Raw genomic sequence first — 15,134 nt, 5'->3', positions numbered from 1 at the left:
ATATGTGATGTTGTTAAAGCCTTTGCGAGTCCTTTAAATGTAAGGCAGGCCTGATCGTAAATGTTGTGTTATGAGGCTTAATAACGGACTGGCTCATGAATAATTGCTTGTAAAAACAGTCCATTAGTCTGCCATACATTGTGAATGAACTTCAGTGGTATTTGGTAACTTGGGGATTTACGGAGTCTTTTCAGGGGAAAACTTGTTCTGAGAGTGAGCGCCCTATATAAACCTCTTTAAGACGTGGTTGTGGTTAGCTTTGTGTGTGTGTGTGTGTGTGTGTGTGTGTGTGTGTTTGTGTGTGCATGTGTGTGTGTGTGTGTGTGTGTGTGTGTGTGTGTGTGTGTGTGTGTGTGTGTGTGTGTGTGTGTGTGTGTGTGTGAGAGAGAGAGAGAGAGAGGGAGGGAGGGAGAGAGAGAGCAAGGGGCAAGAGTGAAAAGAAACCTATGTGCTGCCCTTTCCCTCTTGGTCTTTGTTTGACCGTCACCTCTCTCCGTACTTAACTAACAACTTCTCTCTCTCTCTCCCTCTCTCTCTCTCTCTGTCTATCTCACTCTACCACTCTCACTTACTGGTGCACCCTGAGGCGGAAATATCTAAGTGCATGCAGGGCAAGTTCAGACAAAGCTGGGAGAGAGAGAATGGTGGGAGGGTTTGTGAGATTTCAAAGTGACTGACACTAAATGTCAAGAGGGAGGAATGCCACAAGGAAGACACACATGGGGGGGTTAAGGAAAAGGTATAGAGGCTGAGGATCTGGAGGAGGACTTGGCAAAATCTAATTTTAGTGCTGCTCCTGTGGGGGCGAAAGTGAGTGAGGGAGTAAGATATACACAGAGGGAATGGATAGAGAGTGTGTCTGTGTGTGTGTGTGTGTGTGTGTGTGAGTGAGTGAGTGTGTGTGTGTGTGTGTGTGTGTGCGTGCGTGCGTGCGTGCGTGCGTGAGTGTGTGTGTGTGTGTGTGTGTGTGTGTGTGTGTGTGTGTGTGTGTGTGTGTGTGTGTGTGTGCGTGAGTGAGTGAGTGTGTGTCACCGGGTGCAGATACATCAACGCTCCTTTACATCCGAGGGTATTGACAGTGTTAAATGTCTCCGTCCTCCGAGTGAAGACTGCACTTTAGTCTGCCTCTCTATACAGAAGTGACCCGTTTTAGCGGTTTGGAGTTTGAAAAACCTCTTTTCATTATACTCTCGCCCCCCCCATCCTCTCTCTCTCTCTCTCTGTCTCCTCTCCGGTCCCTATCTCTCCCATCCCCAAACTCTTTCATGAGCGAGCTCTCAGGGGCAGGGTTGTAACGTAACCCTGCCCCTCTTTTGTCTCCATTCTTTTGCCTTATCCTTTCATCTTTTTAAACATTCAGCGGAGGGAAAAAGGGGTTTTGGTGAGATGGAAACCACTACTTGGTAAAGGAAAGAAAGAGGTAGAATGTGAGTGAGAGAGAGAGAGAGAAGGGGGGGGGGGGGGGGGAGAGGGGGAGAGGGGGTGTGGAGGCAGAGACCCCCCCGCCGCCCATCTACCAATTTATGGCTCTCCTTTTCAACAAGGCCATTGAAGGTGGGGAGGCTCAGTGGCCGCGCTGTTCTCCGGGTCAACAGCAGTGAACTGAGTCTAGTCTATAGGGTCTAACTGCTCCAAGGACCCGCTGACCTGTCTGTTGTCTGTCTGTTATCTGTCTGTCTTTCTGTATATCTCTCTCTCTCCTCGCCCTCCACTGTCTGTGGCTCACCCAGACCTACACTGACTTTAAAAGGATTTGCGTTCCACAATGAACCATCACCTACTAAAGAAGCACTTTATGTTTGTTCAAGATTCAACAATTTACTGCCTGGTCTATGTTGTATCATGTCTTTGAACTGTTTTGGTGCATGTGTGCACCAACGGCAAAAATAATTTCCTCTCTGATGACAATAAACAAACTAACGAACGAACGAGCTTGTCAACAAAGGTAATATTTGCATCAGTGCAACTCTTAAAGGAATAGTTCAACCAAAAATAAAAAATGCTGTCATCATCTCAGCATCATGCCAGTTGAAACACATGTGGGCCCCTATCGTTGCATCGGCGCAGTTTCTAGGCCGAGCGGCAGGCGCAGATCAAAGCAGTGGGCGTGGAAAGGCGCACTTGATATCGTCGTGCTGGCGCTAGATGCAGCCCAAAGCATTACAACCACGCCTTTTAGGCGTAAAATTATGCACCGTGATGCTCATTGGATAAGTGCAATAAACGAATCGCACGCTTGCCTTTTTAGCTCCAATTCCAGTGATCCCGCAAAACCAGACGAAAGCCAAACGCTCTGCCCCCCCCCCCCCTCCCTTCATCCAGCCTGTCTGTCTGCATTATAGGCTATTATTCCATATTATTATGCTTCTCAAACCAATCTAACTGCAGTTTCAATACTGCAAGCATGTAAATACGCTACACTATAGCAAGATCAAAGTGAAAATAATGTTCTATGCATCAGCTAGAAAAATATAGCCTATTAGATTGGTGAAAGTTTGTCCAGAAAGATATCATTTTCTCTCGCCTGCTGCAGGAAGGATGATGCACATAAATATACCCTACATTATGTCAAGTCATTGCATAAATGTGTTTTTATTGTAAAACTAAATGTGAAATAGGGCCAAGTTATTGGACGGACATCACAGTATAGCAGATGCCATTAGAAGCGCGTTCCGAAGCGCGTTCCGCTGTTACTTCTCTAAATCACGTTAACTCGACAAGGGGTATATATATGCCCAGGAGGACATATATGTTTCACATAGGGTGGTGTTTTCATTTCGAGGTTTTATTTGGTCCAATATTGAAATGTTGACAATGGCAGGCTGTGTTACCATTACACATTAATTTAGAACTACCTTTTATATCTATTTTGGCTCATTTGGTGGCTATTTAGTAGCGAAATGAAGAAACACAATGCATGCTGGGAACTCAGAGAGAGAGAGAGAGAAGGGTGACAGAGAAGAAGCAGTGAAGGCAAAGAATAGGCCTGCTTTTGAAAAGCGCAAAGCGCTAAATGTAGGCCAGCTCCCAAGATATGACTAGGCTGGTATTTAGCGCCGACACGCCCACTTTGGGACTGCGCCACGCCCATTCGGCCTAAAGCGCATTTGGCAGCCTAAAGCCTATTGCTATCTTGCCGAAACAGGCGCAAGGCACGTTTTTTTGCGGTTAAGGCCCGTAATAGCGCCGATGGCCTGTGGGAGAATAGAGCCCGTGAAGTTTGTCCATATAACACACAGGCCTTCTCCAGCAGCCTTCTCCAAAACAACTGAAGTCAGTTGTTCAGAGTTCTAAAAAGAGCTATTTACAGTGCAAATCATATAGCTGATTGATTTGCAACAAATAACGGTGTGTAGGTCCTGTGTGATTGTTTTTGTTTTGGAACACTGGTCCCCATTGACTTCACTTGTTTTGGAGAAGGCTGCTATGGAGTTAAATGGCAATTATCCAAAGTGCTTTACAATGAGTACATTCACCCATTCACACAGACACTGATGGCAGCAAGCTACCATGCAAGGTGCTGGCAAAGCCATCAGGAGCAATTTGGGGTTCAGTATCTTGCCCAAGGACACTTGGAGGAGCCGGGGATCGAACCACCGACCTCTTTTATCCACAGCGATTAGTGGACGACCTGGCTCTACCTCCTGAGCTACAGCCACCCCAAGTTGAGCTGTGCTGGCAAACTCACTGTGTTATATGGACTAACTTATGGGACTAACACATTTCACCTGTGTTTCATTTGGCATTAGGGGATCATTAGATGATGAGAGAATGTTCATCTTTTGTTGAAATATTCCTTTAAGACATTAGACATACCACCCCATACATAATATGCATCAAATAACAATGAAGATAAACATTGGTCTTTCTTGGTGGAACCAGACATACAGTACTTCCTCTATGCGTCAGTCTGAAGAACTATTTTGGGTTCCAGTTGACACCTTAATTAATTGTTTTCTGTGTGAAACAAACAGACCAGACAGTCTCAGTGTTTCCATCCTTATGACTTCAAGTGCACTGAACAAATCAAAGAAACATTTTAACATGATGTCTTGACATACAGTATAGGAACCAATCAACTTATATACAGTATATGTCTTGTATATTTTAACTGTATAGGCTATGCACAGGAGGAAATGTATGCTGTTATTCCATATCCATGTTTACATGTTACAGAGCTACATTTAACATGGAATAGGCTACAGTCAGTACTTAAATGTAGCTGATCCCAGGATATGTTATCCAACTGAGGACACACTGAATATACAATATACTGACATTTCAAAGTGTATGTTCTCATAGATTACACAATAAATTATAATGTATATTTAGGCATGCTTATACATTTTAAAATAGCTTGCCAGGGCATAAATGCCTGAGGTGTATATATACATACACCAACATTTATTTCATAAAAAAATTAATGTCATACATTTTATAATAATTTCGTGTCATACAAATATGCACAGGCTATGGGAAAACATAATGTGTCTTTCAAGGATATATAAAAAAAACATCTTCAGTAGCCTACTGTCCCATAGATCTCAGGTTCGATGCTCATTAACAGCCAATTAAGGATTCCAGCAAGAGCCAGATGTCCTGTCGAAGCGCCTTTGAGCAAGACGCTGATCTCTCTGTGTGCGCTCACTAGTCACTCTGGATGTGAGACATCTTCTGGAAGCCTTACATGATGTGAAACAAGCAACCTGGCACGGGGAGCGAGGAAGCAATCTAAAGCTGACTTCCATTTGGCAGTGCAAGAAAAGGTTGCATCCAGAGGGCTGATTGAGCCAAGTGGGATTATGTTGCGCTCTACGTGCACTTGCAAACATGGGTCCTGAAACACGTCATCCACTTCCCTTCAGCTTGTTTATAATAAGCTGCTCTCAGTCCTACTGTAAGTTACTATAATAAAGCCATCACATAGGCTATGGATCCCAGCCAAGACGGGATTGTTGGCCATTGATCAAATTGTTTTCTTGGGATTTTTGGGGCTGGGTATTTCAGGGAGGAGGTAAAAAAAACTCTGTCACGCACTTCCCAAATGATATTTTGAATGAATCCGTGAGGAAGAATTGGCCTATGCTCGCTCTAATCGATTAGCCTATTTATTAGACTATGTTTATTATTTAGGAAACAACGGGGTTTATATGCATCTACTCCCACAGATGTTACTCGTTGAGTGCTATATAGCCTACACGCCTCTGTTCAATATCTCTTGGGGGGAAAAACCCTCTGTTGCTCCGTCTTGTCTTCTGCGCTTCCCAAGAAACCGGAGCTGCGTCAAGCCAGCAACAGATAACAAAGAACAAAACAGGAGGTGCGACGAATCTGCCTTCACAAATAAAAGCGTATTTCTTATCGAAATACGCAGCTGCAACGCACGTTGGACAACAACGCTTTTATTTTGAAAGCAACGACAGGAAGTGGTATTTTTCACTCCGGCTAGCTTGACGGTTTGCTCTGGGGTTTACGCGTTTCAGGCGGAGACGGAGTTCAGATAACTTGAAACATTTGGCAAACTTCTTCACTTGGCCACTTCTTCCTTCACATATTTGAAGTGAAATGTGTTTTCCCTCGCCTGTCGTGGAGGAGTAACCACTTCTGGAATATCTCAATTTTCAGGCGCATTTGCATTTTTTTGACAGTTTTGGGGCGCACAGAGCAGCCAACCAGACGCGCTCCCGAGCTGCACACTTTTCTCCCTTTTAACGATTTTACTTTTCTTTTCCTCGTCGGGTTTTGGTTCATGCCATGTCACGGACTATTGAAAGAAGAAAATAAGAAAGAAATGCACACGATTAGTTTTCTGGCCGCTGATAGGAAGTGTTTTTGAGACCGTTTTTTTTAACCAGTTGAGCAACTGGCGACCGAACTCTATAATCAATGTGGTGTCAGCTGGAAGGACGCGGGGTCCGGATCTCACCTAAACGGTATGGAATTAAATCATGCTCAACAGGCCTCAACTGTCTGTGTATAAAATGCTGTTTATAGGCTATGCATCTATTCTATGGCCATGCATTCTGATTTTATTATTTGTTTGTTTGCTGATTTAGTTTAATCTATTTAGCCTATTAAATTAACGTTGGCTCATGGGTGTAGGCTAGCATGTTAGGCCTATGTATTTATTTAGGCCTCCTTATGATATTGTTTGATATGTATTTATTTATCTGTTTGTTTGTTTGTTTGTTTATTTGTTTGTTTGTTTATTTATCCTATGCATTTATTTGTTTATTTTAAATCACATGGAGTTTCTTGTGATTTTGGGACACTCATTTCCTCTGCCCCTGCCTGGTACCAGGCCACTTGAAACACAGCAGCCCTCCTAGTCATGTTTCATGTTTTATTTTCTTTGGCAAACCTGGAAGTCATATTTCACATTTTGTTTTCGTTGGCAGTCACTCAGGTGAGGCGAGAGCTACCGACTCATAATCCAAACCCGCAGGTTAAGATCACACAAGTTGTCCTAAACCAGGCCCGCTGGTGCCCTTTTAATTTCATCTTGTCAACATGAGTCTCAGTAGACTAGTTGTGGATTTTGGGTGAATGGTTCAATTGCAAGTTAATTATTATCTACTTAATAAATCAGAAATAAGGCATAACCTAATAATAAACAAGTCACTGTTTATTTAATCGAATCTAATTTCCCTTAACACACATAGCCTATTATATATCATGTTTACTTTGCCTGTAAATGGTGATAAAGGTTTGAATAGGCTTCTCCTTAGAAGCAAAGACAAGTCATTTATTCTATTTAAATGCAATTGCTGTGACTGTATTGAGAGTGACTCATCTAATGTGTGTACTCATGTCTTGTGTATGGGGAGGGGGGAGAGGGGAGAGAGTGGGATGTACTAATGATTTGAGGGAGATATCATTGATGCAGGCGCCCATATGGATCCATATAGGAGTCTGGAGCCCGCAGGCAGAGCGAGGTATGAAACAATCAGACCTGCAATTAATGAGCTGTTTGCACAGTGGGACAGCCAGGCATTGTAAATGAGCTCATGAGGCCAAGGCTTTTACACAACCTCACAGAGAGAGAGAGAGAGAGAGGGGGGGGGGGGGGGACAGAGAGAGACACAGAGGGAGAAAGACAGAGAGACACACCGAGGGAGAGAGACACACACACACACACAGAGGGAGAAAGACGGAGAGAGACACACCGGGGGAGAGAGACACACACACACACACACACACACACACACAGAAGGCGAGAGACAGACAGAGGGACACACCGAGGGAGAGACACACACAGAGGGAGAGAGAGACACACTGAGTGAGAAAGAGACAGAGAGACACACAGAGGGAGAGAGACAAAGAGACACAGAGGGAGAGAGACACACACACAGAGGGAGAGAGACACACACAGAGGGAGAGAGAGACACACTGAGTGAGAAAGAGACAGAGAGACACACAGAGGGAGAGAGACAGAGACACACACACACAGAGGGAGAGAGACAGAGACACACACAGAGGGAGAGAGACAGAGACACACACACACAGAGGGAGAGAGACAGAGACACACACAGAGGGAGAGAGACAGAGACACACACCGAGGGAGGGAGACACACACACAGAGGGAGAGAGCCAAGACAAACATTTACCTGGCTGCCGGTGTTGGCAATGTCATGGCGAGGCATCGCAGCCACCCAGCGTTTCTGATGCATAGAAACCCCATGCACACATTTCATCCTCTAGTCCACTGGCTCTCATCATAGGGTCCGGGGACCAACAGGGGTCCTTGAGGGGCGTCCAGGGGTCCTGAGCAAATTGATGACTGTTAAAATTCACCATTATTTAATTTACAAGAAGTGAACACAATTAGAGAATGTAGCAGAATGACTATTTTGATCATAGTTTCACTATTATCTGTCTACATGCAATATGGATTCTGGACAAAATCACATCAAACAATAAAAACATTCTCAAATTTGGGTTTGAGAGACAAACTCATCATAAAGGGGGCCCGGGCCCAAAATGTGGACTATGGGGGTCCTGGATATGAAAAAGGTTGAGAAGCACATGTTGTGGAATCAAGCTTGTCATTTCAATTTGTAGAAAGAGGTGAAACATATTTTTTTCTTTTCTTTTTCGGGGGGAGGGGGAGACTTCCTCTCTTTGGCAGCTTCCAGACGCCTTCGTTGGGTTACAGGCCTTCAAAGAGGCAGGATTAGTCGGACAGGGCCTGGTGCTACAACACTAACACAGAATGCATTATGTCTCTGTCAGGTGGACAGGGCCTGACATTAGCCACACATGGGGGGGGGGGCTGAGAAGGTGAGGGGGGGGGGATTAGTTTAGCTAACAGGCTAATAGCACAGTAGCCAGTGTGCCAGGTGTGGAGCTGCGTCGTGGCATCTGTTCCCTGCAGGAGGGGGGTCTCACACAGCCAGAGTCTTAATTCCCCCTGATCCCTGCTTCACTCGCGCTGCCTTCTCTGGCTCAGACCCCCACAGGTTCACACTCAACTCACTTTCCTTTTATTCTCCTTCCTCTTGATGTTCACGCTCAGCCGTGGCACGTGCCCAAACCTCCTCTTGATGTTCACGCTCAGCCGTGGCACGTGCCCAAACCTCCTCTTGATGTTCACGCTCAGCCGTGGCACGTGCCCAAACCTCCTCTTGATGTTCACGCTCAGCCGTGGCACGTGCCCAAACCTCCTCTTGATGTTCACGCTCAGCCGTGGCACGTGCCCAAACCTCCTCTTGATGTTCACGCTCAGCCGTGGCACGTGATGTTCACGCTCAGCCGTGGCACGTGCCCAAACCTCCTCTTGATGTTCACGCTCAGCCGTGGCACGTGATGTTCACGCTCAGCCGTGGCACGTGCCCAAACCTCCTCTTGATGTTCACGCTCAGCCGTGGCACGTGATGTTCACGCTCAGCCGTGGCACGTGCCCAAACCTCCGGAGTGGTTCGAGGCCTCGGCGGCGTCTGCGCGCCAACAAGGCGGTTTCGCGGAAGCCTTCAAGTCCACGTCCCAGTTTCTAGTATTTGTTTGTTTAGTTCACTGTGTTTATTCCTTCGTTTTTGCCGGATGAGTTAGTCGGGGTGTTTTTTCCCCCCTTTCTGTTTCTGTTTGCTCAGCCAGTGTCCTGTGTGCTTTTTGGGTACGACTCAGCTCATTTGGGAGAATTTAGGCAATCTGGAGATTAGGATTGAGTGGAGTGTGGAGTGTGCAGCGTTGAGTCAGGGTTTTATTTGCACAGCGAGCTTTGTCGTTTCGTTTTAGCGAGAGTGTTTGGCTTCTTTTCTGGTGCAGTTGGTGGACAGAGGGGACAGAGGAGGAGGAGGAGGAGGAGGGGGGTTCAGAGTGCTGGGGTCGAGGTCCTTGTCTCGCCTGGCAGCGAGCGCAAATGATGCGTGTGATTGTAGCAAACGGAGCATAGTGATGAAGTGCTGCTGCTGCTGTGCTACACAGAAGTCACTTACAGCCGGCCTGCCTCCTATGTTGTGGGACTACCACACACTAAAGGTTGGCAAAAGTATCAAAGATTTTGGTATATAACCCTACAGCCGGAGGCAGAACTTGCCATCTTCGGCTGCTCGGAGTCCTCTCTGAACTTCCCTACAGCCGTGCAACAGTCTCTGACGCAGGGGACAACTGTTGCCAAGAAACTCATTCTGAAGGAATGGAAGTCCCCCTATTCACCTTCTTTTCAATTGTGGTTGACGGGCATGACCTCTGTTATACGGATGGAGACACTTGGGTTCCTGAGGACCAACTCACTTAGAAAGTTTTCGACTATTTGGGACCCGTTCCTAGCCTACCTTGATGAGGTTAGGGGCGACTGGTGACTCGCCTGGCTGGTAGTTCCTCATGGACCCCTTGCGTGGGATCCCTTGCACAATATACATATGTGCCTTGGGCGGCTGGTAGCACCACATTGTAGTGTTGAATGTTGATTTTTCCCCCCCTTTTCCTGTGTCCAAGCCTGTTCGTGTGTCCTGTGTGTTTATTGAAACGGATCCGATACTCATTTGCAACAGTATTGATAGCAGCAGTGCTTTCGCTTTTTCATGTTGAAGCAACAGATGATAGGGTACTGATCAACAAGTTTTCTCAGGTCTAGATTATGGAGAAGCGTGGTGCGTCTGTCCGTCCATCTGTCTTTGTTTATTTTTATGCCTCCTGATGGGCCCCGTGGTATCGAAAATGGTATTGAGTATCGATATTTTCCTGGGTATCGGTAATATCGAAGTTAGAAATTCTAGTATCGTGACAACACTACCACACACACACTCACACACTTTAGAGATTTTCCCACACCTGCTGCATCCCTCGGCCCCTGTTCCACTTACAGTAATGCAAATGACCCCTCACCTCCCTGACATGAGCGTCAGTAATTGCACACCTTTGTGTAACAACTCTTAAAGGAATAGTTCACCCAAAAATGAAAATTCTCTCATCATCTACTCAGCCTCATGCCAAATGAAACACAGGTGAAATGTGTTAGTCCATATAACACACAGGGAGGTTGCCAGCACAACTTCGTAGTAGCAGTCAATGGCGACTGTTCTTTAGAGTTCTAAAACAAAAACAGACAAACAATCACACTGTGAATAGAAGCACCTATATACACCATTATTTACTGCAAATAAATCACATGTAGTTCAGATTTGCACTTTTTGGAACTGTGAAGAGCTGGTCCCCTAATTCATTTATTTTTGGAGAAGCCTGCTATAGTAGAGAGTTGTGCTGGCAAACCGCCCTGTGTGTTACAGTGACACACTTCACACGTGTTTCAACTGGCATGAGGGTGAGTCGATGGTGACAGAGTTTCCATTTTTGGGTGAACTATGCCTTTAAATGACACTTTTGGCCGAGCACTCACGTTTGTGTGTGTCACCGTCAGCAGCGGGGGGGGGGGGGGGGGGGGGGGCTATGTCGCGCTCAAACACCTGGCTTTAGCTTGGCAGGCCCTTCGCCGATCATGCAGTCAGGAGAGAAAACAGGAAGCTCGCCGTGCTTTGATGTGATTTATCGGCAGCGAAAAGACAAGCAGGCGCTCTGAGGAGCGCCCGGGGCTCGGCTGCGTGAGCGATGTGTCACGCAAGGCCTGCTTTGTGTCCAGGGCGTGGCATGTAGCCTACATGTGCTGTCACAGGGGGCGTTTGTTTTAACACCTCTCACTCATTCACATGATGACACACACACACACACACACACACACACACACACACACACACACACACACACACACACACACACACACACACACACACACACACACACACACACACACACACACACACACACACACACACACACACACACACACACACACACACACACACACACACACACACACACACACACACACACACACACACACACTCAGCTACCGTCCGACACACAAACTCCCTTCTCACTCGTTTTGTTGTCACCCTGTTTTTTCCCCTCTGCTGCCTGAGGAAACGTGGAGGCTCCCCGTGCAGTAAAGCCACATCTCTCACATTCTGATCATTCCACCTATTTTAACCCCTTCCAAATGACCTCCTCCCTGCTTCCAACAAACAAGTAACACCTCTGCCCAAGGTTTCTGTTGCTCTACCTGCAACGCTACACTACTGTATATACAGTATGTCACATGCTGTATGTCACAGCATACACAGCATAGAGTCACCCATACAGTATGTCACATGCTGCATGTGACATACTGTATGGGTGACTCAACTGCGTTTTCCAGTTAGTCAGAGACGAAACGCACTTTAAAAGTCAAACTCATTATCGTTACTCTGCTCTTGTTTCCTCTCATTAAAATTTCGATTAAATGTCAGACGCTGACAACCCGATATGCTTCAGAAGTCTTTTGCACGCCACGAAATCTAAGCTATTGGCTCACATGAAGCAGTTTTCCCATTTATTTTTGATCATACAATGCTTGTTGATCCACAGTGATTATGGGGACATGACCCGATTATTGGTCTAACATCGAATCCGACGGCAAGAGCAGGAAGCACATCTTTAAGTTGTAAATAATACACATTGGATACTTCTCACGAAATGAGTCTTACTCACACAGCCACTTATTTTGTCGTCTCTCAAGTCAGACTATTCTTCAATCTTTGAATGCTTCTTAGACAGCCTGCACGTTTGCCCATTAAAATTTGGCCGGAGGCAGACTGGAAGGAAGTTCAATGGTATTGGACCAGTCATGATGACACATGTAAACATAACCGAGGCAGGTGATTGTGGAAATGAGCGGATGTCCCGCCTTGAGCGGACGTCCCAGTACATCCTTTTTGACCAACTTTCCCCTCCCTGAAGTTTTAAGAGACCTATTTTGTTACCAATAAAGGTTACCAATAAGTTGTTTATATGTAGTGATGTGACACTCAAAGAAATGCTCAAATAGTTTTACCTCAATAATAATTACCATGTTATAGACCCAATTGGACAGTCTCATGCTGGTAATAGTGCTTGAGTAGCTCAAGCAAAGCAATCCCCTTACCACATATTTGGCATTGTAAATGTCACCTACTTTTCCTCTGACCTGAAGAAGAATTGCTTGGCAGATCCTGCAGTAGGCCTGCAGTATAGGCCTAGGCCTATATTAAGACTTACACCAGAAGCATGCTTCAACATAGCCTTGAGTTTAGGATGGTGGCAGCTAGACATGTGTACTCAAACATCAGCTTGACGAGCGGGTCAGGGGAGTCTCCAGCAAAATGAGTCAATTGTGTGATTTCACTATGATTTCAATGACTAGAAGTTAGCCCAATGAGAGAATGTAGTGATGATGGCATCGGTGTGGCATCATGATTCACCAAGTATTTACACTCAAGTATTTACACTGAGTGTAAATACTTGGTCATAGCTTTCACTCTCTTCTGTTATCTCCCCATTTATATCAGCTGATGTCGAGTCACATTCTTGGCTCGCCTGCCATGGCGTAGCTCTACGGTCCGTCCCTTTGTCCCCACAAGAGAAAGAAAGAAAGTGGCCAGGTCGTCAAAAGAAAGTGACCAGGTCGCTGATGATGTCATAAAGTTCTAGGTCCCCACGAAGGAAAGTGGCCAGGTCACCGATGATATCCCATCGATGACACCGAGCAATTGTGATGTCATTGGTGATGATGTAATCAGTGATGTCATCGGTGTGGCATCATCAGGGATGTCATAAATCACTGATGATGTCATAGACATTGTGACATCATCAGTGATGTCATAGATCCTTCACTGATGAGGTTATAAATTGGATGACTCTTGCTCATAGCTCACCAAGGATCACAGATGAACAACAAAAACATTCATGCCCTTAAAAGCTGAATCAGAAGGTCAATTTTCTTGGTTGGCTGTTGTGCTTTCTTTCATCTGTTACCTTTAGCTGTAAGGTTTGTGAAGTGCGTACATACCAGGTTGTCAGTGTCTCCATCTTCCCACATGGAGACACCGGGGTGAACTTGCTCTACTTTTTTTCCAAGAGTTCTGCCAAGATTTTAAAGCCATACCTCAGCAGTCAAAACACTTCATTAAAGCTGCAGGCCCCCAGTAAAAACTCTCATTTTACATTGTAATTGAGGTGCTAGTCTAACTGTATAAGCTACAGTTTGTCTTGTTAACATAACATTGTCTTTCTCTCTGTTTTTTCCCCTCTCTCATCTACTCTGAACCTCCATCAGCTGATACGTCTTGGGAGTGATGCACTGGCTTCCCCTGGTTGCCATGGTGATCGCCTCGGCCCTGCCCTTCCCTCACAGCCCTGTGTCCAGGATTGTTGCCGCGACGACAGAGCCTGGCCTTAACGAGCGCGGAGAGGACCGCCACGCCTCGGCCAGTCACCTCGCAGCTCCCATCCCATCCCCAGTGGACTACTACTTCCAGAGAAATGCCTCACAGAAGGACTACGACATGGCTGCCGTGCGTAGCCGAGACGACAACGGACAAAACCGCCGAAACGAGGATTACGCGAAATCCTCCGCACATGAAGGGCTTTCCACGCACAAAGGGAAGAATCGAGAAAGCTACCAATCAAATGGCAACTCGGACAGTGATGATAATATAAGCGACGTGAGTTTAGACGTTCCCACAGAAGGAGGAAAACTCAGGACCTCCAGCGGTAACAGTCGTAATGGCTTTGTTTCCCAGGATAATCCTCTATCACAGGACTACAAAGCGGACAGCAGCAGGCGAGATGACACCGATGTTACAGACTTTGCTAAGAAGGAGAATCTTTTCGACTCCATTGAGAATTCGAGAACCGAGAGAAATGACATCAGACCATTACAGGTTTCTGTGGCGGACGCACGTAATCAGGCTGCTAGTGTCCAGGGTCAAAGAGACCCGGAACCGACCTCCCCGTCAGAGCAGCTGGGAAACGTAGTGGCGATGGGGAGGGGGACACCAGGGGGCGGAGCAGGGCCGGTGCCGGCCGAGGAGAGCTTAGGCCTGGAAGCAGGACTCGGTCTGGGGCTTAGGTTGGACAGTATGCAGGAAGGAGATGAGATGTTTCTCGATGCACACCCACGGGTTCTCTTCTCGCCTTCCCCGTCGCCCCCCGAGCAGCCGCCTCACCTCCTCATGTTGGAGACCGGCATGCTGCCGGAGGACGGCGACGACGAGGAGCAGGAGGACTTGGCGGACGTGGAAGGACACATCGAGGGGCACGGCGACCGGGCAATCGACAGGGGCGGGCCTCCGAGCTGGGCCGAGGTCGCCCGTCCCGCGAAAAGGGTCAAACGCTCGCACTTGACCGAGACCAAGAGAGGGGAGAGGTCGGTCTGCGAGTCGGAAAGCTTTTGGGTCGTCGACAAGAAGACCGCCACCGACTCCCACGGTCAGACGGTCACCATCCTGCAGGACATTCAGACTCAAACGGGGCCGCTCAAACAGTACTTTTACGAGACACGCTGCCGCCGGGCGGAGCAGAGGGTCGCCGTGCCCACGCGAAGGTCCAGGGGCTCGGGCGTGCCCGCGCCGGTGCCGGCCGGGCCGGGCGTGGCTGGGGCCGGCTGCCTGGGCGTGGATAAAAAACAGTGGGTGAGCGAGTGCAAATCCAAACAGTCATTCGTTCGAGCGCTCACCAGGGACGACAACAACAGGACCGGCTGGAGGTGGATCCGCATCGACTCGTCCTGCGTTTGCGTGCTGCTGTCCAGAGCGAACAGGCAGTGGGGGGGGAAGGCGTGA

At 47.1% G+C, this 15,134-nt stretch overlaps 1 protein-coding gene across 1 annotated transcript; it reads left to right on the top strand.

Moving 5' to 3' along the window:
* Positions 1-5,590: 5,590 nt before the first annotated feature.
* Positions 5,591-15,134, top strand: ntf4 (neurotrophin 4; the record flags this gene model as incomplete). Its single annotated transcript, XM_083650001.1, has 2 exons — positions 5,591-5,933; positions 13,628-15,134. Exon 2 carries the CDS (start codon positions 13,647-13,649, stop codon positions 15,132-15,134), a length of 1,488 nt encoding a protein of 495 aa, XP_083506127.1. The 5' UTR covers positions 5,591-5,933; positions 13,628-13,646.

Source organism: Poromitra crassiceps (assembly GCF_964638095.1).
Source record: "Poromitra crassiceps genome assembly, chromosome: 13".
Taxonomy (NCBI): Eukaryota; Metazoa; Chordata; class Actinopteri; order Beryciformes; family Melamphaidae; genus Poromitra; species Poromitra crassiceps.
Note: the sequence above shows the minus strand (reverse complement) of the source record. Positions and strands in the feature narration are given on the sequence as shown.